This window comes from Pectinophora gossypiella, chromosome 15, assembly GCF_024362695.1.
Source record: "Pectinophora gossypiella chromosome 15, ilPecGoss1.1, whole genome shotgun sequence".
In the NCBI taxonomy this organism is placed as follows: Eukaryota; Metazoa; Arthropoda; class Insecta; order Lepidoptera; family Gelechiidae; genus Pectinophora; species Pectinophora gossypiella.
In genome coordinates, this window is record NC_065418.1 from 10,498,201 (window position 1) to 10,521,683 (window position 23,483).

General features: G+C 35.7%; 2 protein-coding genes across 4 annotated transcripts in view; one reads left to right on the forward strand and one right to left on the reverse strand.

Annotated features, from left to right (window-relative positions):
* Positions 1–658: 658 nt before the first annotated feature.
* LOC126373356 (dnaJ-like protein 60) lies at positions 659–6,884 on the reverse strand. 3 transcript variants are annotated; one of them, XM_050019498.1, is made up of 7 exons: positions 6,701–6,884; positions 6,530–6,623; positions 5,119–5,282; positions 4,259–4,456; positions 3,768–3,890; positions 2,829–2,907; positions 659–1,028 (listed from the first exon to the last, which is right to left on the reverse strand). In XM_050019498.1, the coding sequence occupies exons 1-7, from the start codon at positions 6,763–6,765 to the stop codon at positions 930–932; spliced, it is 822 nt and encodes a 273-aa protein (XP_049875455.1). In that variant the 5' UTR covers positions 6,766–6,884; the 3' UTR covers positions 659–929. The 3 variants fall into 3 exon arrangements, with proteins under 3 accessions (XP_049875455.1, XP_049875458.1, XP_049875456.1); XM_050019501.1 differs by lacking the exon at positions 3,768–3,890 and having other exon boundaries at positions 6,701–6,883; XM_050019499.1 differs by lacking the exon at positions 3,768–3,890 and having other exon boundaries at positions 2,829–2,931; positions 6,701–6,882.
* A 3,798-nt stretch (positions 6,885–10,682) lies between these two features.
* Positions 10,683–23,483, forward strand: part of LOC126373334 (fasciculation and elongation protein zeta-2) — a 54,721-nt gene continuing 41,920 nt past the window's right edge. Inside the window, exon 1 of the mRNA XM_050019464.1 lies at positions 10,683–11,142. Coding sequence (XP_049875421.1) covers positions 10,733–11,142 — 410 coding nt within the window. The 5' untranslated portion in view covers positions 10,683–10,732. The remainder of the gene's footprint in view (positions 11,143–23,483) is intronic.

The window sequence follows — 23,483 nt, forward strand, 5'->3', positions numbered from 1 at the left end:
CAACTGTCAAAAATGACGTTTCCAAAGGATGCAGTGTTAGTTCCGATTATGGCCACGTGCCGGAAGACCCTTGTCGCTGTACATTAATCGCGGTAATAATAATAGAACATCCTTAGTTTCCTAATAACATCGTTTAACGTCACCTGTTGCGGGTGTTCAGGGCCCAGCCATGAGTTGGCGACGTCGGTCAAACCTAAATCTGGCAGGATTGATTCTTTTGGGCTCTCCCTGTGAATGAAAAAGAAAATACTTATTTAAAAGGGTACGGTCACGAGCATTAATATGTATACACTTTGGTACCATGTCACATTAACTTTTTTGACAAATTGAACTATAAGTCTCACTAAATGTCAAATATGTTAGTGCGACAGAGTGCTAAAGTGGGTACATTATATTGCTCATGACTGTACTTACTCATCAAAAAAGAATCGTAACACTTCTGAATTTTTGTAAAACAAAAGACAGAAGTTTTCAATTTTAAATTTAAATTTGGAACATTCTTATTTAGATTTAAAAACCTTATAATACCCACAGTCAAATGACATCTATTTTAAAATGATAAGTTATATCAAACTACATTTAAATAAAGTATAAAAAAGCACTTACCAGATAATAATTCTAAGAGTGAAAATGTCAGCGCCTAATAAAATTTCCTAAGTTCTGTTTACAATATTTTTATTATAATTATTCTCAATTTAAAACTGTACATAATTACAACACAACAAGCAATGAGGTAGTTATCAAAAATAAATATTATGTACTTTGACTACTACTCAACTAATTACAATCGTCAAAAGGACACAAAATATACTATATAATAACTTACTACTTCAAATTATTATCACAACAGTTTCAGAAATTCTACTAATTATATACAAATTACGTCTCATAATTAAGACTCTCATAATATTATGCGACTAAATTGAAAATCACTTTTTCTCTGTGGCCAAGGCTTGACCAAGCGACGCTGTGGCTATCGTCGGGTTGGCAGAACCAACGATTTTCTCGAGGATTATGCGTGTTTGCATCTGAAAAACAAAATGATCATCATTCGCACCTACAAGGACGTCGTCAATGTACAAAATCAACATGAGTATACAAGTACAACTATTGCGAGTTTTATACTGAGGGGGATGATTCAGACCGTGATTCTGAGTTGATATCAACTGGAATTTTCTGTCGGAAAATTCATGAACATTTTAGCGTTTTTTTTTTTTAATTGACTAATTTCAGTTCCATGATTTTGCGACGGAAATTTCCACTTGACATCAACTAAGAATCATGGTCTGAATCATCCCTCAAAGATTTTCGTTACGATGTCACTAACACCCTGTATATGTAATTTCTTTCGGGTATTGCTATAACTGCTGTTCAAAAGCTCAAGTAGATATCTTTTATTAGTTGATTTTACCTGTCACCATAATGGTTCGACATAACATACCATCACGCCTGTATCCCCGAAGGGGTAGGTAGAGTGTAGTACAGTCATGAGCAATATCATATACCCACTTTAGAACCCTGTCGCACTAACATATTTGACATTTAATATGACTTACGGGTCAATTTGTCAAAATAGGTAATGTGACATGGTATCAAAATGTATTTAAAAATACTCGCGTAACATACTCGTTCATACAAACTCACCCTTACACCCACACATACTTATATTCACATACATAAATAGGAAATACGTACACCCTCACACACATAAAATTATTCTAACTCTGACCCCCACACATACACTCTCACATACATAAATACATATGCACTTATTTTGATACAGACTTATTATTGTTATGATTACTTCTACTATTACACTCGCATACACTAAACTCGTATACTCACACATTCATATTGCTACTTAACACACACCCTTCGCTCTAATACTTAGATGTAAGTTTAATTTTAAGTTTCCTTTGGCAAACTATGCGCCAATATCACATGTACCCATTTTTTAAGGTTTCCCAAGATACAGGCTCCGCCTAGTTTGGGAACCTCTGTTCATTTGGATATATTTTTAATATAAGTACTCATCCTATTTTATGTGCCTCATTTGTATTGTTTTCTGGTAATAAAAACATTTTTCATTTCATTTTCATATATTAGTACTCGTGACCGTACCTATACACACCCATTCCTCGCCAGCTATGTCTAAGTCCCATGTCATGTGTCCATGGTGTCATATGCATCTTAAATTGTTTGTTGACGGCCTCCGTGGTCCAGTAGTTCAGCGTTGGGCTCACGATCCGGAGGTCCCAGAACCGAATCCCGGTGGGTACACATCACAAAAATCACTTTGTGATCCCTAGTTTGGTTAGGACATTATAGACTGATCACCTGATTTTCCAAAAAGTAAGATGATCCGTGCTTCGGAAGGCACGTTAAGCCGTTGGTCCCGGTTACTACTTACTGAAGTAAGTAGTCGTTACATGGGCCTTGGCAGGGGTCTTTGGCGGCTCAATAATAACCCTCACACCAGGGTTGATGAGGTTGGTAATTCACCTCACAACCCACACGATAGAAAAAGAAAAATTGTTGATTACTTGTGCTCTTCCCACCCTTTAAGTTTATATTATGTAAGTTCACGAGTGCAGTCACTGTGGTCCCGAGGTTGGCTTGCTTCTCAAACGGGGAACGCCGATTCGAACCCGAGTTATTAAATTACCTAAAGTGCAGTTTTCACTATCACAGTTGGCTCGACCATTAGACGGCGATACGGCTCACCAAAAATCCTTCTTAAATTGTCTTTTGATTACTGGTAGACTCTGCCTAGCCTGGCTCTGCCGAGCCTGTAAGTTTATATTATGTAAGTGTATGTATGTCTTTACCTCATTGGAATTGCCGTCGGCAGCCGCGCGCACCTTGTCCAGTTCCTCCGCCAGATACTTGCTCCTCTCGATGGCTTGCCTTTTATGCACAACGTACAGTTCCCTGGAACACGTCCAGAAACTGATCCTTCTAAATAACATGGCTAAGGCAAGCTCTTGCTGCCACGAATTAACACTTAACAATTTTGCGTAAGTATTCGAACTTATTTCACTTAAAGATCCATACTAATATTATAAATGGGAAAGTTTATGTGTGTGTCTGTCTGTTTGTTTGTCCGTGTTTCACGGCAAAACGGAACGATGAATTGACATGTTTTTTTAAGTGGAGATAGTTTAAGGGATGGAGAGTGACATAGGCTTCTTTTTGTCTCTTTCTAACCCTCCAGTTCCCTAAAATGGGTGGAAGTTTGTCCAGAACTTCGAACGATTGAGCCGAACTATACATATGAAATGCGTGAAATAAGTTTTTTTGCATTTGCTACTTGGCCGAATCCCACTCGCGTCAGAGTACTGCGGGGTTGAAGGCAAGAGGGAAACCACTGCTCTATTGTTCCCTAAAAAGTAGCATGGAGAATGCTACACCGACAAGAGCGTGGCTCTTAAATTAGTGATGTCTTGGCCGAATAAGTTGAGGGAACGTTGAGGAACCTCATCCGGTATAGGTACAGGTACGGATAATGAGCATAGGTCTTCACTTGGACTGTTTGGACATTTAGACTCTCGTCCCGTCCGTCTAGCTCTCGCCACATTGCCGGCGCCAAGCCCAGCGCGACAAGCGCCCGCAATGTGACGTGACGTATTTAAGTACAACCACTAGCGCCGCGCTAGCGATGGCGTCACGCTTACGCCCCGTCACGCCGACACTGTGACGAGAGATTATCCCATCACTCAACGCTCAACATCCGTGCCTATACCTATAATAAATTAAGGACAACATGCCTAATGGATCCCGCGTCGTCAGGGTCCGGTGCGTCGGGAGTGTCGGGTGGCTCGTAGCGGTCGTTAGGGATATACGGTGAATGTGACGACCCCGCCGACGGGATCAGTAGACGGAGTTTACGCCTAAAACGGCCTTGTTTTATTGGTATCTCGATTTCACAATCTATCCTGACTTCACCCTATATTTCGAAAAATCTATATGGTTAGATTGACTACATAAGATTGTGTAAAATCAGCTTTTATCCAATCATGGTGGGACACCTACATTTTTCTAGTGACTTTCCATAAGCCGAGCGGAGTTAGGCCTAAATCGATCAGACACCGCGAAGGGGAGAACAACAGAGAGTTTCTCTCGCTCCTTCGTATGCTGTGATTTGTCTACTCGGCAAGTTCTCTTTTCAAAAAAACCTATGCACCCTTGAGCTATTACTGGTACAAAGCTAAATCGCTCTATTAAACAGGCCCAGACAAAAACGTATCTATATAATTACCTGATAACAAAAGCTTGCAACATGGTTCCCACAAAAGCGATCCCGAAGCACAGTAACACAAGCACGTAGTTGGGTATCTTCTTCAAACCGCGCGCTGCGTACGCGCTCGATTTGGCCTCAGCTTTGTCTTGCCGCGGGCGCGCCTTGCTGTACGTCTCGTACGAGTAATTACTGTATGGCGGGCTGTTCCTTATGTTGCTGAAACGGGGACGAAGTGAAAGTTCATAATTAAATCCTTTGATAATTAAAACACATAATAACGGGTTCTTACCGCGTTTAAAGTAGGGATATGAGACTCCCGATACTTCGACACTGTTGCAAGTGCCATGATCACGGGATGACTTAAAACAATTGATATTCATTGTGTGAGTTATGAGAACAGGATTTAGTTAGATTAAGGTATTGTAAGGTTAATTAGGTACTTTAAAATTAATAAAAATAATAACTACAGGGCCTTTCCCGGGAATGTTCCCACTTTGGGAAAGTTCTCTGCAGTAAAAAGGCGCAAAACTCAAAAAAAAGAACTAAAAAAAAGAACCTTAAAAAGAGCTTTATTACCTATAGACAGATAAGACCTGAGTATAAGAAAGAACAATTTGATAAAGAAAAGCAGCCAGTGTCTTTACTATTAAAGAGGGTATGGTAATATTCCCACTTTGGGAACATTCCGGAAATTGCACATCACTTTATGAATTTTATTATCAAAAAATTCAGAAATATGATGAATATCTTTGATCAAAGTGGCTCACAACTACAATACATGAAAGAACTATAAAACTCATTTATAAAAATATTTACCTCCTTACTGGCATTGGAATGCAATCAACTATTTATTTATTAGTATTTATGAGACTACTTACTTGTACATACTATCATAACTCCTGTAATATCGAGGATTGGTGTACACTTCAATAGTGCTGTCGTAACGGGCCCGGCTACCTGGTTTACCTAGTACGCTATATGCCTCCACTATCTGCACAAATTGCTGTTGGGCATTTACATCCTTATTTTTGTCTGGATGATACTGAAATTACAGAAATAAGCAAATACATAACTCACACTCCCATACATCCATAGACACACACCCGTAATCACTACAGAGGTGGGTAAAGCTACAGTGAAAGACTTGCATACACTATTGATACAGTCCTTGGATAGAATATGCTGAACCATAATGGTGACAAGGAATCAGCCTGCACATACACTTTCAAATCTTACATTAAAATGACATAGCAGATATGATCGATTGAATAAAACAATGTGAATTAATTTATAATACACTACTCTGAACGCCATCCCGCTTGCGTCAGAGTACTGCCGGGTGGAAACCACTGTCCTATGGTTCCCTAAAAAAGTAACATGGAGAATGTTATTAGATTAAATTGGCGAAATAGTGTTGATTGGGGATGTCATAATGTGAATCTTAGGCTTTTTGCTGTTATTGTAGCCTTTTTTCTTTAGTTTTATTTTTGCACAGTATTATTATGTTTTAGTAAGTTTTACTCCGAATCGGGTTAGCGAATTGTTAATCTATTTGTAACATTTGTTTTTAATAAGTTTAGTGTCTAGCTTGTTTAACTTATTTATTTTTAGTATAGTATTGTACAATTATTGCTGTCAGACTGAATTATATTATGTTTATTTGTGGAAACCTATAATTGGCTCTTCTGTATCCTATATATTTTTATATGTACTATAATGTTTAAAGTAGCTGTTGGTTATCCGAAAAGTTAATAAATAAATAGATTATAGGGTCTCCTCTCATAGGCTCTTAAATTAATGACCTAGTAGGTAAAACAATTTACAGTACCAAGAGAAATACGCTTTAAAATCCACCTCTAAATTAAATATTTAAATGAAAAGAGCCCTCGAACAACAGTTTTTAAAGATATTTATTTTCCTGTTTATAATACAGCAATGTATCTAAGCTATATTATTAAACCAAGACTTTGATTGAGACTTTTATGAGCATCCATCTATTAATGTACCCTTTTCAAAAGCAAATAAAGAGTATTTCTATTTCTATTTCTATTTCAAAGTTTAAAAATTCTATCAATAACTACATTAAAGGATTACCAACCTACTTGTGAAAACAAGACAAATTAAATTAGTAAGTAGGTATATAATTGATAGCCTAGAAAGCACTGTGGTACAGGAGACCACCGTCTGTACGAACGAGGAAGTGTTTGTGACGTGTGAGAGATCATACGAAAATAGAGACGATTACCTACTTGTTATTGATATGATAGATAACATACACAGATGACTTACTTCCTTGCTCAACTTTATAAACGCTTCTTTAATTTCCTTGTCGGAACAGTTTTTTCGTAGCCTGAGAATTTCGTAATGAGATTTTCTGCACAAACTGAAACAAAATACGCAGCAAAATTTACAAATAAACTGATAGATACAAATATGACATGTCAAAAGATCTAGGCTTACCTGTAGCATCGTATCACTGTATTGATTGTCGTAATGTCGACATTTCGTCGCATAATATTATACATAACGATTTTGCTAGCCAAAACTATACTGCTGAAAGTTATTCATGACTATCAGGCGATTTCCATTTTTCAACCCACAACACGTCAAATTTTGGTGAATAGTGAAGTGATTAAAACGAATGATTTTTGTTTTGATGACGTGCATGACTCCTTGGTATAAGAACATGACTCAAGTCAGTACATTCAGTCAACAGTAATGTTTTTTTTAATAACAACTTTAGCATTGGACCCGCACTGATCTTGCATTGGAGCAGCGTGGTGGAGTATGCTCCATACCCATAGACATATATAAGAGTATGGACTGGAAATACCTACAAAAAAAACGTGCCACTTCGTCGCATAAAATGGCGGCCTTTACTAGGGCTGCAAGCTGTTTCAATACTAGGATTACCATACTCGTACCTACTAGGTATAGCATCTTCTTCTTTGCGAGTCTATGGCGATCGATACTAAATTTTTGCTGACCAATAATAGGTATAGCATTATAATAATAAGTATTCATAAGAGAACAGAAAGGGAAGGTAAAGGGTAATTAGGTGGTGTACTGTATTTTTCGCAAATTTTTCGTGTATGTTTTGTGTAAAACTTGTTCTTTTTGGTATGTTGTGTGCAATAATAGTATTTTATGCAACAGTTGTATAAGAAGGGTCAAAAAATGCGAGTGGCGTGAGTTGCGATGTGAGCCTTGGCGAACATCGCAATAAGAGACGCCACGAGCATTTTTTGACCTAGTTATACAACGTTGCATACAATACTTTTTCTACGACGACGTCATTTTTCCTTTTTATTTTATACTTTTTAGTGTTTTGAAACGAAACACAAATATTTTCCAATTTATTTTCCAACGCGCGGGAAAATGGCGGCAAATGTATACTTTTTTTTTATAGTATATCTATGGCACCAAACAAAGTAAAGGTGCCAGTTTCCAGGTCAAAAAAAAAAAAAACAACAACAATGCTTTTTTGGCGACATTATAGTACAGTTACACTTTGTAAACAATGCTTTTATAGGCCATAGAGCGTACACTTTTTCAAAGAGTTTAATTATGTATGTACTTATATTAGACTTTTTGGTTATTTAAATGCCAGATTAAAGTAGAGGAGTAGAAAAAGTATATTTGTATTTGTAAAGGGTTTAGTCAAGATTTATTTAAGTAGTTTCCTTAACAACTCTATAACATTGATTACATTCTTTATTGCGCACAATTCGAATCCACCTGGAGTGTATAATGAAACATAAATTATAACGTAAATCTGTTTATTAGTAAGTATTCATTTCACACATTATTTATTATGTAACTACATTATATTTACAATAAATACAAATCTAAACAGTGTCAATTTGTTTAGAAATTGTCTTTGTGATACCATTGCATATAATTATTATACGCTTTCGGAGAAAGAAAATGTAAAGTTAAAGCAAACTTTCTTATTTCTTGGGAATACTTCTTTGGCAAAGGTAAACCTTGAAATTTGTTTACCTGCCTTTTCAAAAAGTCTTGAGGTCCTGCCAATTCTTCCATCAATACACTTTGCCCTTTATTATTTGATTTTTATTCTGCAGATCTTCCATAATATTCTTCAAATTGGCTATCTTTTAATTTTTTCATCGCGTCTTCTTGAACAGACTGAAATAAAGTTTAATAATAATGTTAAAACAGTGTATGTACTAAAATATATCTGATTTAAGTGCATTGTGTACCTGGTTGAATTATACTATATCATGTTAAAAATATAAAATTATTTGATAAATACCTTTTCATGTACTGACTTATGAGAGAGACGTACGGGCAATGGCAGCACAGACGACGTTGCAGCTGTGGATTAGTTTTCCAATATCACCTGTTTCAGTAAATCCAGTCGACAATTTTGGATTGAAAGATGGCCTGAAATGAAAGATAACATTCATTTATTTATATAAAATTTGTACAACTCATAATTGTTTCGACATATAATAGTTACAGACTAAGTATATTAAGTACATAATAATATGTAGTTGAATGATAGATAGTATAAACATGTTGTGATAACATGATACAAATATGTTATCTATCTAGCCAGTAGTGAGATGATGCAAGCTAGGCTGAAATTTAAATATAAATTTAAACACCAACAGCCTCTCTCTAACCATCGTCTTCTCAAGCTTTTATTTCTTGGAAACCTGTTAACGTAAAAACAATAACTAGTATTCTTAGCCAGTATTATTGGCGCAACACTAATTTGACTATGACGAATAAAGATATTGGAAAACAAAGAAAAATACGGTTTGTAGTATGACAATTACTCAAAATATATAAAGGTTTAATACAAATTCATGGCTCAGTTGCGTTGTAACATCAAAATCTATAGGATTGTTTGTATTATTCAATGAATACGGGGTACTAACCTATGAAGTGGCAAATACGGTTGATTTCTGTCCTTTCTGGCACCACACTGTACAATACAATACACGGACATGTTGAATAACACTTTTTTCAACTTCAACTTCGATTTAGCAAATCAAATCCTCGTAATTTATCCGCAAAACACAAAATACGATCTCATAAACAGCTACTTGACAGCAGAAGTACCACAAAACACAGCGCATAAAATGGCGAAAAATGGCACGCACCTACAGCTGCTGTGACGTCATCACAAAATGTTGCCATAACTAGAAATAACAAATATATATTTATCTCTTTTACCAAATGAAATTTTGTACTAGTAAAAAAGAGACAAAACGATTATTGACGACCTGTTTCATAAACTACTCATATTTGTATAAGATGATGTTTATATAGTAGAACAGGGCGCCTCCATATAATTTCCTATCTCTATGTCCATACCCCTCCGGTTGATTCAGAGATGGCCTGTGCCCAGCTGTAGGACGTATATAGGCTATTTATGGTATGTTATGTAATAAATATAAGCAATGTACTTGTGTTGTTTGAAATCTTCAAGCTGTTTTACAAATAATAGTGCAACTGAGCCCAATGAGCGAAAGTGTATCACTTAAATCTAGTATCAATGAGTCAATTCTGAGTCAGTTCTGACATCCCTATAAAAGTTTGACACATTTGACATTCTATTACATGGATTGCTACAGTGAAAAAACACCTAACAGTATACTATTATAAAATAATAAACATCTCTGTTTATTTAGTAATAGTCAATGAGCATAAATAAATATATAATATAATGTTCCTTATTTTACCTTTCAAAACATACACAATATTTTTAGTATTTAATAGATTTATAATTTTACTTTGCTTGGTATTTCTGACGCCTTTCGATTGTTTCTTGATTTATTTTATCGATTAAATGGCAACAAAGTAAAAGTTGTTAATTTTTTTTAAATCCATCAATTCTATAATATTTGGGCGCGAGATTTAGCGAATCTTATTGTTTTCTTTTCATTATTGATTACAATTTAATTATCATTTACATAATTGTTGGTTTATCATAGTGGGTAAGTACTTAAAATTATTTATAATAATGTACTTTTTCAGTGGGAAGTACCTACCATGATGTTTGTTATTTTAAATTTGTACTTAAGGCTTTATAAGTAGGTATACTTACCTTCTTAGACGACGAGGATCCTCAAAGAAGGCTAATACCTGTAAATACTTTCTGCAAGGCAATTTACCATTGGGAACATCATGCGACTGTAGGTAGTATGTATAATTAATGCAAGGCTTCAGATAGCTTCAATTAACTAGTAAAATGCAGTAAGTAGGTGGTATAAGTACTACCATATATAATGTTATAAAAGCGTATACAGGTACTTAACTAGGCGCCAGGGTTTCGGCAGTTTCGGCACACGTTTATAACTTGCTTTGATAAATTAGCACGGTATAGTACCTAAAATATAGAATGTAGATTAGATTTGCCGACTAGCTATCGCTTCGAACTTGGTGCGATACGTCGCAAATCGCAGTCCGGCAGAGGGCGGCAGTACTCGCGCGGCAAACGTCGCGAACGGACGTACGGTCATGCGAGAGGCGACTGGCAGGATGGCCGAGCTCCAGTTCGAGGCGCCGCTCGCGCAAATCGAAGAAGCTGACGACTGCTTCTCCACCGCCGACTACCCGCAAAAGACCATTAACGGCAATGACATACATCTTAACAACATAAACAATCTCAAAAGTGAAATGATCAAAATGAAAACTGATTCCAATAAAATAAACGATAACGATGAGCCAAAACCGGTGAAGTGTAAACAGGACAATATGCAAAATGGTGAGGGCGATAACTTCACGGAGACTTTCTCCGGCTCGCTGGAGGATCTGGTGAACACCTTCGACGAGAAGATCACAAAGTGCTTCGGCAACTACGAGGAGAGCGTGGAGAAGTTAGCGCCGGTGCAGGTTCGCTCGCAGGAGGAAATCATGAACGAGTGCCAGTAAGTGTTAGCACACAATAAATGCTGTTTTTCGAATAATTAGAGCATAAGATAATGATATCATCATTGAGTCATCTTCAAATTTGTTAATATTCTTTGACACCTAGATAAGCGCAATACAAACAAATCTGGTAAAAAATATCCTTGCGAAAGATAAGAAAGGTTTTTAAAGCTGTAAAATAAAAAAAGACGAAATAAACAAAAAGGGCGGGCTTTGCGCATGGCGTTGGTGGACAGTGGATCGATCGCCAGTCGAGGGTGTGCAGGGGGAGCGTTCTGGAGGGTGGTTGCGATGACGCATCGCACCCCGGCCCTGCCCCCAGCCCTCTTTGTTTCCAGCCGTACCAAATTGATAGACAAATATAACATGCGATCGCGACTGTTTACGACGCATTCGTGTCAAGTACCTATCGTCTTAAAAAAAATACTGATATGTTCTCCTCATCGATGTTCTCTTTGCCTAAATAAATTCACCAAATTCAATGTTGCATCTTGAATAATGTTTGATTGGATCTATGAATAATACGTACCTATTAATTGTAATGAATTGCATAAAACCTATGCAAATATAATTAATTTGATTAATTATTTAATCATGCGTGTGTGTACACAATTCCTATTAAAACCTTACAAGGTTCTCTAAGTATATTACCTACGTCTGAGGAAAGCACTGCAGCGGTAGTCTTACCTTAAAAGCACCGTTGGAAAGCTCATAACACTGCAAGTGTAGTCACTTGCTTCTATGTTTCATTCCCAGAGGTTATCATAAAAATGGCAAAAGTATCTCATGTCTCATTGTGTTGCTGTTGTGAGTTGTGACGATAAAAAGCTTTTTATTTTCTCTACAATCTTCACTGTGTAGTGTTATGGGAGACCAATAATGTTAATTATATACATTGTTTTTACTTTTTGCTTTCAAGTACTTTCAACTGCTTTGTTTGCATGATGTTTTCTATGTCATTATCTTCCACATTATTGCTTTTAAAGAATATGTATTCAATGTATTTATGTGAGATGCTGCCGTTTTTCTGATGTACTTCTTTGATCTTGGTTTCAGAATTCGTTTAATAAACATTATGTATTCGTTCACGTGTCAAACATTCTTTTTGGAGTTGGTCCAGATGACCCAAATGCCAGGATGTCTCGGGGAAACACATTAATTTTAAAGGGGAACAATTTGCGAACAGCTGAAGGGGACATCCTATTTTGTAACTGATACCTACTTTTGTAAATGGGTTGGTAAACAAGCTACATTTATGTCACAATGATGTAATGTTATAATACACACAAGTTCAAAATATTCAAATCATACTCTCTCTGCTCATTACGGCTGCGACGTTGCAAGCGAACTGCTCATAAAACATAAAAAGGAAGATCTCTTTCATCTCGTATTTTATGCTTTTGATAATACGTACCTATTAATTGTAATGAATTGCATAATTTATCTAGACACGCGGTCGCGTGTCAAGCCAAGTTCAAGAAACAGAACTGGCGAGCCGCACCGTGTGTAATATTACACGAACCATTTGGAGCCACTTTTGACCCCCTCATAAATCAAAAACTATTTCACATAAACGCATCAAATTTGGCTCATATATTGAGACTTGCGAGATACATAATGTGTTCTAAATTTCATAAGCTTATCTCAAACGGTTATTTAGATATTAATGTCCAAAAATCCTAATTTTTATCATTGACTGACTGACTGACCTACGTATAGATCAAAATTCTAACCCAGTTCCAGATGACCTAGAGAGTTAAAATTTGGTATGCAGATAGGTAATTAGATGAATACATAGGAAAAAATAAAAAAAACTGGCAATTTTTAAATAGTTAGATTCTATTATGAACGCTTAACATAAATACCTAATTAGTGCCTGAACCTAACTATAGATGTAAATTCTTACAACTCAGAATCAGTAAGTAATCAAAACTCATGACAGCGGGTCTTTATGTGGTAGGTATGTGGATTAACTTAACATAACATAACATATAATCACGCCTATATGCCCTATCGGGGTAGGCAGAGCACTAAGTACTTTTAGTTTTGAATTTGTCTTTTTAAAAGGACCCACGGCGTTACGAGGATATGTACTTACCTACAAAAAGCAATGATATCCAATCAAAAACATAAATGTAAAATGACAGCCAAGTTCAATATTATGTTAAATGCCTTGGTTGTCGACATCAACGACAAAAGAAGTGAGATCTAAATGGGTGCCAAGTTCAATGGTCAGTCCTGAAATTTATTTATAAGTATCAGTATAACATATCATATCTTCTTATAGCATAAGATAAGGTATTGTAGCCTAAGGTCTGTCTTGGCTAGTTTTTATAAAATTTGGATTGTTGGTAGAAACTAGCGATCGAACATAATAATTCGTTGCTAGGTTTATAAAAACTAGCCAAGACAGACCTTAGGCTACAATACCTTATCTTATGTTATAAGAAGATATGATATGTTATACTGATACTTATAAATAAATTTCAGGACTGACCATTGAACTTGGCACCCATTTAGATCTCACTTCTTTTGTCGTTGATGTCGACAACCAAGGCATTTAACATAATATTGAACTTGGCTGTCATTTTAAATTTATGTTTTTGATTGGATTCAATTAACATAAACCATTTCTCGCGGTTCAATAAACTGAAAATAAAAACAGTTTGTTGTCTAAGAAAGTATTAACTGACAACTTTTAAAATCTTTTAAAATATGAATACGACAGGTGCTTGCATTGATTCCGTCGTGATTCGCCCGCTGCGCGAGCGCAGATGTCGTCCCACCTTGCTTTAAACTGGCAACGCACCTTGCCCAATATTGAACACTTCAATATCCACCATATGGCGTCTGTAACCAAATGAGGGTAATTTTAACCCCCTTATTTTGTTCCTCGAGGTAGTACGTGGTTAGTTTCACTTAACCACATTTACATGACATAAAATTGTGGTCAATAATGACTAATTGTTTGTCGATTGCAATCGTCTTCATTGTCATTCAGTCCAGCCGTGTTAGTTCCGCTGCAGAGCGACCATTGCCAAAATTGATCTGTCATTCAAATGATAAGTTTGTCTTTGTAAAGTGGAATATAGTTAACAGTATTGTCAATACTCAATTATTATATAATATTATTATTATTTTAATGTTCATTTTTTTATTGATACACAACAACGAGTTGTAGTCATGTCTGGGTCATTTCACTTTTCACCATAACTGAAACTGACTATCAATACAGCTTAGATGTTCATAAGAATAATCAATTTAAATTCTCCTTCACGCTTAATATTCACGGCGAATCTTACATTATCTGCGGCACACGACGCACGTCCGTCGGAGCAACTGTTTTGGAATATGAATTACTAGTTATCCAACATTTCTCAAGACACTTATTGTCTTTCTAATTTTTCGCTTCTAATCTTGCGAAAAAGAAAGTTACTCGAGGTCGATAAATTACAGCTATATTTCGGTAGCTCTAGATTTAGAAAATATCGTTAAAGAACCTGTAACAACCGCATTGCATGTGTAACTAACCTATGACCTTACTCGCATGTACTTGGCGTGCTCGAAACTGATTTCATAACCGCAACTCGGCAACATATCCATTTATCGGTGGTATCAGTTTAAATTGTTATGATACCTGAAACAAAATTGCGTGCTTTGATCAAGTTAGATTTGGCATAATCGATGTGGCCTTCCTGAAAGGCGGCTTTCTAAATCGTTAATTGGAAATAATTGGTTAACACTGTTGGTATTTGAATGAGATGTGTATCGCCCGAGGCGTTATTTCATTGCATGTCGCGTTAACATTAGGCGAAGATAAGATATTGATCGAGTATGAGTTAAATATAGACTTATTTGCATTCCTATTCGAGACTCTGCGGGAGTCTACATTCACTGTACATACAAGTCACATCTTTGGCAAATTGGCAATCGTTTAGTGCTTAATTTTGATCCACTAATTTAATTATTATTTTACTTTTTTTAATTTTATTTTTTCATTTCTTTTTCTTTCTTTCTTTCTATTTTTTTTCCGTTTGCTAGAACAATTATTATACTTACCTGGCGGCAAGGCACCCAGTGCACAATTTGTGTATCTAACTATCTACGTAATTTGTACGTTATAGGGTGTTTATTCGACTGCAATCATGTATGTATTTTGTAGAGGTAATAAAGATTTTACATACTATGAACAAAAATATAAACATTGTACTTAGAGTCAAGCAAAATTTATGCAAAACGCTTGTATCTAATTATCAAAAGTGTCACAATTTGCAAGTTTATCAGCTCTTCCGTCGGAAGTGCCCTACATTTACGGTGCATTTGCATACCGTCTGTGGACGGCTACAATTAGCATACGGTACCAGCTCTTTGGCACGGGTAACACTTTGCATCTACTTTCCTTCCGACGCAGGTCTAATTACCTTCCTCATTTTTACAATGACATGTTAGTCGTGTAATGGAACTCAACAAACCGCAATCCTGATTGACGGCTCTGTTACAACACGATTTCTCGGGACGGTTCAAGGCGGTGTAATAAGAAGCAGGGAGGAAAGGTCCCGATTTCGCTATATATTGTGATAGCGCCGCGACAAGTCGCGTAAGCCTAAGAAATAAAAACTATTGCTCACATCTCCACGATGGCACATTGGCGATGTGGTATAATAATGTGGAAGTCGATGTGGAAACAATGAAATCGTATTTTAAAATCTCCACGAGATGTAACTCACACGTTATATAGCGATAATGGCCCCGATTCCTGCAGACATCTCTTAATTTTACTTTAAGTTATACCTGTCATTTTCTTATCCGCCGAAAAGGAAAGGGACAGATGATTGACAGCTCTTAATTTTAGGAAGAATGAGTAAATAAATGAATAACCCGGGCGAATTTTTAGACGGTTGTTTTAGATTTGTGCTTAAAATTGACGTGTGTTCCATAAATTTTATGCTTGTCGATTACCCGTCCCTTTCCTTTTCGGCGGATAAGAAAATGACAGATATAACCTAAAATAAAATTAGATGGTATTTACAGGAATTAGCACCAATGTCAATCTTACATCAAACAATAATGCATAAATTAATTCATAAAGAAATGGAGGAAAGTATGATTCCTCAATTCGACTTCCTGTTCATTAACTTCCTTTTTATTCTGCAACGTTGATGTCATTTTTTTGCGCGACAACATCGCAAGAATATTGGACGTTTCTATAATCGGACATCTTGGCTGCAACACCCACGCGGGATGGGGGTGAATGACCGCGACCTGTGATTCGCAACTAGTAACTACCCACATAGCCCACATAGGCGCTGGCAATAATTACCCTTATGTTCTACCTGGGTGAACTTGTTAATAAGAAACGATTATTACAACTTATGCCTGTCAGCACATGAGGGTGATTACAAGTTGTTTAATGAAACAAGCATTTTCAATTCTTCGGAGCCATTGACCTCTTCGATCTGAACTAGTCCTGTTTATAAAGCAATCTTCCATTAGAAAGTCCGTGTTGATTTGTTATTAACACGTCAGCAGGTGGTCTAGCCCCGAGCATTCCCACGCAATGAAATTATTATAACAATAAAATTTATACTTTATTATAAGCATTGGCTTTTAGAGATTTGCCGAATGTTTACTTTGAATTATATTTACTGTGTCATTCATCCAACATTTGAGTTAATAAAATTAATTAAGTAGTAATGTAAGTTGAAGTAACGTTCTGGATAGATTTGTTTCTGTAAAGAAGTCTCTCTTGAAGGTAAGAATAATTGCTTGTCTATTTAAAGCAGTGTCATCATTTGCAGCCCAGAGTGGCATAAATCATCAATCACATAAACGAACCGTACTAACGTACTTCATTGAAAACACACGTAATTAGTTTCATTTCTTCGAAGTTACTCTAAGGTCTATATGCGTATAATACTAAGGCTCTGATGGATAGTCAATTAAATTTTGTGTTGATGCATTGATGTGTCTCATAATATTATCTTTTTTTATCTTATATGCGGCAATACAATCTTGCGATCAAATCTGAGTAACATACCCATAGTTTACTTTCTTTGAAGTATAAATCGATAAAAGCGTCGACAGTAGGTAACTAGTATTGCCCATTATAGTAAATGCGATAAAAATGAATGATCGTACGTGGGCGACAGCATATTGTGTTGTGTCTCAACTAATATCATCGGGTAACCTTAATAATAGGAAGTCGTATGTTGTCAGCAAGACTTCTCACAAACATTATCATTGTAACTGAGACGTGATGAATAGCTTCGTAGCATAGAAAAATATAGGACATTATAGAACGGTCAGCGAATAAACTTGTTTTCAATCAAACACAAGCAAGAGTTCTGTATTTACCTAATGCTCATTTGCAAAATTCACAAAAACATTCGGAAATAAAACACTTCCGAATTCAGTCCACGATTCATTAAATACAAAACGTTGTTTATCAATACCCGATTCTCATTGGAAATTGTAAGGCGTGGCTAAGTCCAATTTCACGATCGAGTAGGCAAGTGCAACGACCATAATTTAGCTGTTATACTGATTTTGTTCACAATCCCTTAGTCACTAGATAATGAATTGGTAATTTAACACAATGTGACCGCCGACCGTGTCATTACGGATGCAAATTGTTGTTAAGTAAAGCAAAATGTATGGCTCTATCTCCTTGTTAATTTTTCTTGTAAATTGAAGGACGTCACCTACTTATTTGAACTAAATACTAAATTGAATGAAACGCAGCGTCATTCAATTTAGTTTTATAATTGACACGATGAAAACGAGATACCTATTTGGAACAATGTTAAAACTACGACTCTATTCGGTGATAATTCAACACGTAATTGAGTTTCCATTACAGTGTTTGAGATAATTAACATGAATTATGTATATTCATCAAATCATCAACATGAACATATCAAAGTATGCACAAGTTATATCGCAGAACGTTGGCTTGGCACGAATATGACGCATCAGCCATATGTCGCGGTTTCCTTGAATTCGCCAACACGATACACCCAATGTGCCCTAACGCAGATTAGCTTTTCTACATTGATATTTGATAGCATAATGACGTTATATCCACAGTATATTTTTTGTCAGCCTTATGCCTTTGCCTTATGGAGTTTGTTCCAAATGACAGTAATATCCTCACTTCGTCGCTTAAAATAAAATAAGGGATTAACAATGCTACCTATTGCATGACTGCCTTTTTATACTGTTTTGTTACAATGTCAATCATCATCATCATCTCCTCCTACCATTATCCTCTTTTCAGAGGACCCGCTTACCTAACCTGACGATTTGACAGGTCCGGTTTTTTACAGAAGCGATTGCCTGTCTGACCTTCCAACCCGCGAAGAGTAAACCAGCCTAATACAGGTTAGGTCACATACCTCCGAAAATGCACAGTTGTAGTGTCAATATTTACCTCAAAATTCATTGTTTCAACCAATTTGCAATCTTTCCCAAATTACCAGATCGTTATAAATAATTTACTGAGTACACCGCAAAAAAATCCAGAGCAGTATTTTCGGCACCAATACTACGCATGTAGTATGTTAACTGCACTGGCCATACGTTTCTCCTCACCGATGACCTTCCATCAATTTAAAATAGATTACACTGTCTGCTCGTATGTAGGCGTTGCGGTGAATTCGCTTTGCATACTGAAGTCCGGAGATACGTATTGTTTCATATGAATATTGTAGAACCTGATAAATCTGCTGTTAACCATTGCCTATAATTTCTACTAATTATATCACATGCTTAAAGGTTACTCGGAATGAAACCATCACAATCTAACAGCTATAGACTTAGCATAAAACATTTTGCGACAGACACCGTTAAGAACATTTATTTAATTTAAAACCTTATGTCTTGAAATGGGATGCTATGAAGAAATGAGCCGAGACGTTATTGTAGGTGCTTATTCGGTTTCTTGTGGTACATAAAACATTGTAATTAGACTCTAAAGTAATTTCTTTTCATACTTTGTCTATTGAGTCGCAACGTTCACGCGACGTCATGTCTCCCAATGATTGATGACGGCAAAAGCCATATGCGTTTGTTTTGCGGACTTCGATTAACCATCTTAAAACCGTTATCTGCGACAAGCAACGGTAGTGAATGCTATAACGGCTTTGGTAGACCACATTGAGTAGCGAGCTCTAGATACTAGATTGTCTTGTCTATCCCATAATCCCATTACATCGCAGTGACCATTAGTAGAGTTTCTTAGAATATTGAATATAAACATATAAACATACTTATATTGAGTTTGTTAGAAATCAAAACGCAGTTTTATCTTCTTTTCACATCTAATTTACACTTACATATTCCAATTGTCACGCTTCTGGATTATTCTTAGCCCTGATTCTTTCTGCTCGTAAGTTTTATCTTGCATGCAAATGGCATTGATCTTCCAAACTGTTTATCGTTTAGATGCTTGTTAATTGTATTATCATTTAATTTGTATAAGCATATTTTTCTTCCATCAGCGTCGATTACTTCACCACTGTTGCTGTTTATAAATACAAACCTCGCTCGAGATTATTTTTGCAGGATTCACGTCATCCCGTCAGGGATTGTTTGTATGACTCCGTGTATGACTAAAACGTTCATTATTCGTCATACATAAGAGCAATGAGTAATTTTGTTAGAGGAATTGTAGCATTTGTATGTACGGAAGGTGATTACATTAGTTTCGATGCAATTACGTATATTTGTCACCAGGAAAAACTCTAAATTATCTATTATTTATTCTCGTAGGTAGTTCGTTAAGCTCAGTATAAGCACAAGAGTAAGTAGATAATTTAAAATGGATTCAATGTAATTTCTAACTAGTTTCTCAATTGAGGTTACTTAGTTCAAACAAGCTTCGCCCTGCGCCATCTAGAAACAAGACATAACACTTACCTACCCAACATATCAAGTCCCAAGAGAAACTTGCCATAAAAGCATTATTAGGTTGTGCCTTCGGCCCTCCGTCTGCGTCCTACTTTGTGAAATGGCATCTCTCTCAAACATAACGTAACCTTGCCAAAACAACCTCATTCAAGGACGGTCTGTGACGGCGTACCTTCCGGACCTTTTCATACCCCCTCCTCACACTCCTTTTGAAACTCTACGACGCATGCTCATAAAGTATTCCCACTGCGTAAAAGACAAAAAGCTCACAATCTTCATGATTTATGGTGCTGAGGCATCACATGCTTCTCGCTTTAGCTCGGCGACATTCCCGTTTATCCTCAACACGTATGAACGGTCACGGATTCTCCGTCCCTTTTCCGCGTATAACCCAAACGATTTCACGGTTCACGTACACATAATAGGCTACAAACTTTGAATGCCCTTTTTACTCAGGCCACATCGTAACACCTGAACAGCCATCTCGTTTCCCCTTATGGGACTGTAAATCTGTGTCTTGCAAGATGCCATAGGTATTATCCATATACGTATAAACAGTTACTGTAGTGTCCACTTTTAAACTAAGCTTGGCGGCTGGCTAAAGTGGCATTGCTAATCGTGTCTTCCCTGAAATAGACTGGAATATCCTAGCGGGCAAGTGCAATGTCAATTAAATCTGCGAAGGGTTTAAGACCTTTGAGATTTGTTGTAAAGCTGTACTTACATGTGTATAATGAGGGATATTCCAGGCTACGTTCCTCAAAAACAATATAGATGGCGCTATAAAGATTTTCCTTAGTTTAACCTTTTAATTTCATGAATATCAGACATATACATCTTTTGTCTTTGTTATTGGGTATAAATTCAATTCAATTCAAAATCTTTATTATTTAGTAACATAGTACTTAATCCTAATGTTAGTAGGCTAATATTTATTTATGAAAACAAATTATAAAAATTAGAGTAAAAAAAAGACAAAAAGATAAATGATGACCCTCTTTATTACATCCAGGCACAATTACATCTTCCACCCATTATTATTGTGATCAAAATAAAGAGAAGCAATACACATAATGTGATCTAAATATCAACCAAAAATTAGTTTTATGTACGCTCCTGCCATTACATTAGGTAAATTTTTGAATAATTATGTACCCGAGTAATGAGATAATAGGTTATTATCACGTTAAATCTCTACAGCGCCATCTATATTTGTCATATTTTTACGTTATGCAACACTGACAAGTAATGTCAATGTCAAATGACCTTCCTCTCTCTCTCTTGTCAACTGCACTCGGCATGGCACATTAATTTTCTATTGTTGTTATCAATCAAAATAAATCCATGTAATCATGTGAAGTAACGTTTCAATTCTAACGCTCCCTCCCTGCGGCTTCACCGCCCTACACAATTACAACAATATTATTTGCAAGGAACGTAGCCTCCCTAAAATCCCTCATTAAAGGGAAAGGTCTGTTATGTCATTTTGGATGCCATAAGCTGTTCGTACCTACAGACCCTATGTAGAATGATGCAACGGCTTAAAGACATAAAATTATGAAACAGTTCGTGATCATGAGATTATTAACGTAACAAATTGATGGAAGTTTAAAGTATCATCTTGCGATCATTAACAATAAACCAGGCCGGAGATATGTTCATAATTTATTTCAATTCGATAGAAAGTAATGGGCAAAGGGTTACGGAAAGCCAAAATAAGTACCCAAAACATGTTTTATATTCGTGTATTAATTACTGGGTACCAGTTTGTGATGAAATCTGTTTCCGATAACATAAATGGGAATGCAGGGAAATGAAACTGCCAATACATAATTAACTTTAATATATTTTTTTAAATTTAATATATTTTTTTTTTATTTTTTTGTGTGATAGTTTACCTTTTAATTTTGAAATTGTAATTTCTTATTTTTTATTGTTTTTCATGTTCATAGTCTTATTTTTCTTTTTGTTTCTTTTTTCATTCATTTTTTGTATTATATCATATCATATCATATTTTTTGTGTTATATTAGTTTTTATATTGTCATTTTTCTCGTCATACAGCGCATTGGATTACACTGTAATGTTGTATGTACCTTTTTATAAATAAATAATAATAATAATAAATAACTTGATAACGTAACGCAATTACGGCGTAATTAAAATGAGTTTCATTCACTGTACCACTATTTCTGAACACCTAGGTACCTACTCAACTAAATCAACTTTGAATCTCTATTCAAACAGACTCTACTGTTACTCAGTATCTTTCTTAAGGTACTCAGTAACTATCCCAATATACCTACAATTTAAATGTAATAAAACCATTTTGCCCCGAAGCTCCCTATGACTACTAAGAGCTTTTAAATCTTTAAGTTTATCTACGTGCTTACTTGAAACACCAAAGGTTCTAACAGGAGCCGAAGAAAGCCCGGCTCATAACTGGATCGAGCGTTTACAACCGGTTTGACTGCCGCGAATCCTGGCCTAACGCCATATACTGAACAAGCTGTTATTATATAGGTATCGAAATGTTCGCGTGAGAAAAGCCACAGTCACGAGCTGTAGAAAAAAAATGCAAATAAGTACTTACTTAAGTGAGGTTAATTGTCGTTGATGTCTACTTAATAATTAGAAAAATCTGATACAAATATCTGCTAACCTCACTTATTAGAATCATAATAATATAGGTGTTACTTTTAATACTTAAATAAGTACCATTTTTAGAAACAATTTATGACAAAGTTATAGTTGATTGTTAAGAATAAATCATATTTTAGATAAGTACTTAGTTACAATAACGATCTGTGCGCAGAAAATGTTAAAAACTAAACCAAAAACCTGTAGCGAATTAATTTTGTTTCTCATTGAAATTTTGTTACACATTTTATATTACAAGTTACTTTTAAAACTATTTCCAATAGTTTCAAAGCTCATGTTCTTATGCAAGTAAGCACGACGCATTAATTTACATGTAAATCTTGTATTTATTAGATAGTGTACAAGTTGTTCGGTAGTTAAAATGTACATTACGTAGACGTTTAAAGTTTTACGTTCATAACTTGGTCTTACAATTTCGTAGTAAACTTTCAAGATAGATATCAGAGCAGTTTCGAAACGGGGCGCAATGTGTATTCAAATAAAATTACCTTCCGTAAAGGTATGTTTATTCCGTAATAACATTAAAACGGTTTGATCTTTAGTTTAATAAATTAAAATTTTACGGTTGGACGGAATAGTTTCCAGAATAGATCGGAATAATATAATATGATAATCAACCTCTTATAGCCTAACAGATGTCTAGAAAATCCACACTCCAATTCTCACTACTATTACATATAAAAAGTAAGAAAAAACGTTTATAGGTTAGACTATATTTTCAAATGGCTTCCGAATGCGTCATATCGACGCATTCGTTGATACTTATACTGTGC

Bases quoted from the DNA above. Each gene is read 5' to 3' on its own strand.
- LOC126373356 (XM_050019498.1), bottom strand. From the start codon at position 6,765: ATGTATAATATTATGCGACGAAATGTCGACATTACGACAATCAATACA. The intron at 6,624-6,700 runs GTAAGCCTAGAT...ATTTTGTTTCAG, and splicing joins ACAGTGATACGATGCTACAG to TTTGTGCAGAAAATCTCATT. The intron at 4,457-5,118 runs GTAAGTAGTCTC...TCCCCGTTTCAG, and splicing joins AGTTATGATAGTATGTACAA to CAACATAAGGAACAGCCCGC.